The following is a 2,437-nucleotide window of genomic DNA, read 5'->3' as shown; positions in this document are numbered from 1 at the left end:
AAGAAGTACACTTGATCTGAAATAGGTGTAGCAAATCCCTTCAACTCCTTTCTAGGAACTACGAAACATTTGAATGAATAATTAGGATGAAATCATATCTTTTACAAAAGTTATTGGTCCAGCGACTTCTAGTGAGCATCGTCCTCACAAGATTGCATGACCTCAGTGGTAAACGGTGAGATTGTACTTGTCACAGTTAACTTGAGTAGCAAACAGTGCATCAAAACATGCTGAGATGGGCCCATCAAAAGTACCTATTTTGTGACTCATGCCTATCTTAACAAGAACAGCTCTGAAGGCAGTTATTTGTCTGCGTTATTTACATTATGCGACACTTATAGCCACCTAAAACCAGTGCAAGTGACTTGCACAATTTTTCACTCAATTAAGTCGAAAATAAATTCTCATAAACGGTCAGTCCACTTTTGCCTTAATTCTTTGAAACAAGTTCTCATAGGAACTGTACAGTGTAAGTATGACTGCACGTAATTACCATCAACGAGGCGCATTAATCTCAGAATGCGAAACTCTGTGATAGGGAGTCGAAAGCTATTGGCTCCTGTTCGCGATGAAACATGATTATTGCAATACCCAACGCATAGGCACTATTGCGACTTGTTTTACAGTTTGCTGCTTTTGATAGGGTAATTTAATGTTTTCAGGGGGATGTTTAATAAATTTCAAACAGATAGAGCTATTTCCTTGCAGTTACTTCTAAGCGCATCTAGTTTGATCCAAATACACAGCAATATCACCAACATGGTAATACTTACAGTTTAAACAAATATCGTGAGAAATGTGTCGGTTAATGTAGGGCTGCATGAGCTGTGAAAAGCACTTACGTTTAAAACGAATTCTGCATGCGCGTTGCAGCCCGATTTGGGTCTCAGCGAAACATTAACTGACATCTCGTCGATTCCTAAGATGGTCGCCTGACCATCCGTCGAGGCTTCGATGGTCTTGTAGAGTTGCTGCAGGTCCTTGAAGAAGGTGCGCTGAGTTTTGGAACAAGACATCTGGGGGGTGAAATAGTGGTCAAGGTTAATAGGTTTATTCGCTTACAGTGAATACACAATCCACTAAACACGGCAAAAATGACGTGGCAACTGCCTCCTGTCTCCTCATTCTCGTCTGTGACGCTATCATCTAAGGGAAGGAAGAAAATTGGCAGTTTCTAAATGCAGCAAGCCTATGTAAGTGATAATAGGAAGGGTCAGGACGTAAATTGTCTAGTAAACAGAACAACAGTCCGTTGTGAAGCGTAGCAATAGATCACTGCATATTAGAGTTACACATGTCGAAATGAAGTGTGAGAAATAAAAAGAGTGGATTTTTGTAAACTCGCCGTGCGTACATTCGACGTCACTGTTGACAATCACAGAAAAGAATAATTTCACTTTTAATAACCAAGAAATAAATTTAAATAAAAATCGGAAACATACGGCGTATCAATTGATTGTCGCAATGAAACGTCGAAGAAAACTACTTATGCACTAAAGAATGGGTGCGCGTCTCTGGTGTATAAATGCATGTTGCATTGTGACTACAAGGTCGAAGTGGGCCAATCCGCGTCTAGCACCTGCTTGATTCGACAGTTTCTTCCCTCACTATTCGCTGTCACTACGACTGCTAACAGTGGCGGCTCCTGGTTGGTCGGCGTGCCAAAGCACCTACCATGTAGGCTGTGCTTTGGTGCATGCCAGTGTGTCTGCTCCTCGTTTTCTGCCTGCTTCGCATAACTTGGCAGGCGAGAAAGTCCTCTCCATATTGCTCAATGTGACAATTAAAAGCAAAATTAAAGTAAACTTTAAAGAGGGTTATTTTGCATAAAAATAGTTCATTAAAAGCGATGGTGTTCGTGAGAAGCAGCATCACCTATCTCAAAACAGTGAATAAGTATTTATAAGGTGATAAAGCTTTGTGAATATTCTAACGTGAAGCAGAGAGCTGAGAAACCTGTATGAATTAACAGAATGTGCGCTCAACTCCCATATGTGGGGGAACGGATGAAGGCGACGCACAATTACATGCCCACCAACTGCAGCAGAAGAGTGACTGTAAATGCTTTCTTCATTTGCCTCTAGTCCCATGTGATTTACGTCTAACGAACATATGCTGAATGAATGGGTTGTACTGAGGAATGAGCAAACATGTGTTTGTGTGAGTTATTTCGATTTTAGCTTTCATGCAGGTAGCTGCGGCGTAGATTCTGGAGTATGTCTTACTCTACTATTTAAAAATGCGTCAGATATCTGGAAACCAGGTGGCATCGCTTAGCTCCACAATTTAAAATGAGGGGGACAATAAAATGGTTTGCGTTGAGGTTTTGCAAAGAATGGGCCGTCAAACTACGCACCTCGCCATGCGCTTCGTGTGCAACAAGTGTGCTCTCAAGTCTCTGGTGCATTGCACCATCACACGCAATGGTGACATCACC

The 2,437-nt window shown here is 41.6% G+C and overlaps 1 protein-coding gene across 1 annotated transcript; it reads right to left on the bottom strand. All coding sequences in view use genetic code 11, as the record gives it.

Annotated features, from left to right (window-relative positions):
• Positions 1–514: 514 nt before the first annotated feature.
• On the bottom strand, positions 515–2,433 carry EGR_09996 (hypothetical protein; the record flags this gene model as incomplete). The annotated part of the gene is made up of 4 exons (XM_024499245.1): positions 515–559; positions 843–1,016; positions 1,063–1,146; positions 2,413–2,433. 4 exons carry the CDS (start codon positions 2,431–2,433, stop codon positions 515–517), a joined length of 324 nt encoding a protein of 107 aa, XP_024346332.1.
• Between the last annotated feature and the right edge of the window lie 4 nt (positions 2,434–2,437).

Source organism: Echinococcus granulosus, assembly GCF_000524195.1.
Source record: "Echinococcus granulosus chromosome Unknown EG_S00182, whole genome shotgun sequence".
Classification (NCBI taxonomy): domain Eukaryota; kingdom Metazoa; phylum Platyhelminthes; class Cestoda; order Cyclophyllidea; family Taeniidae; genus Echinococcus; species Echinococcus granulosus.
The sequence above is the reverse complement of the archived record's forward strand: the minus strand, read 5'-3'. Positions and strand labels throughout refer to the sequence as shown.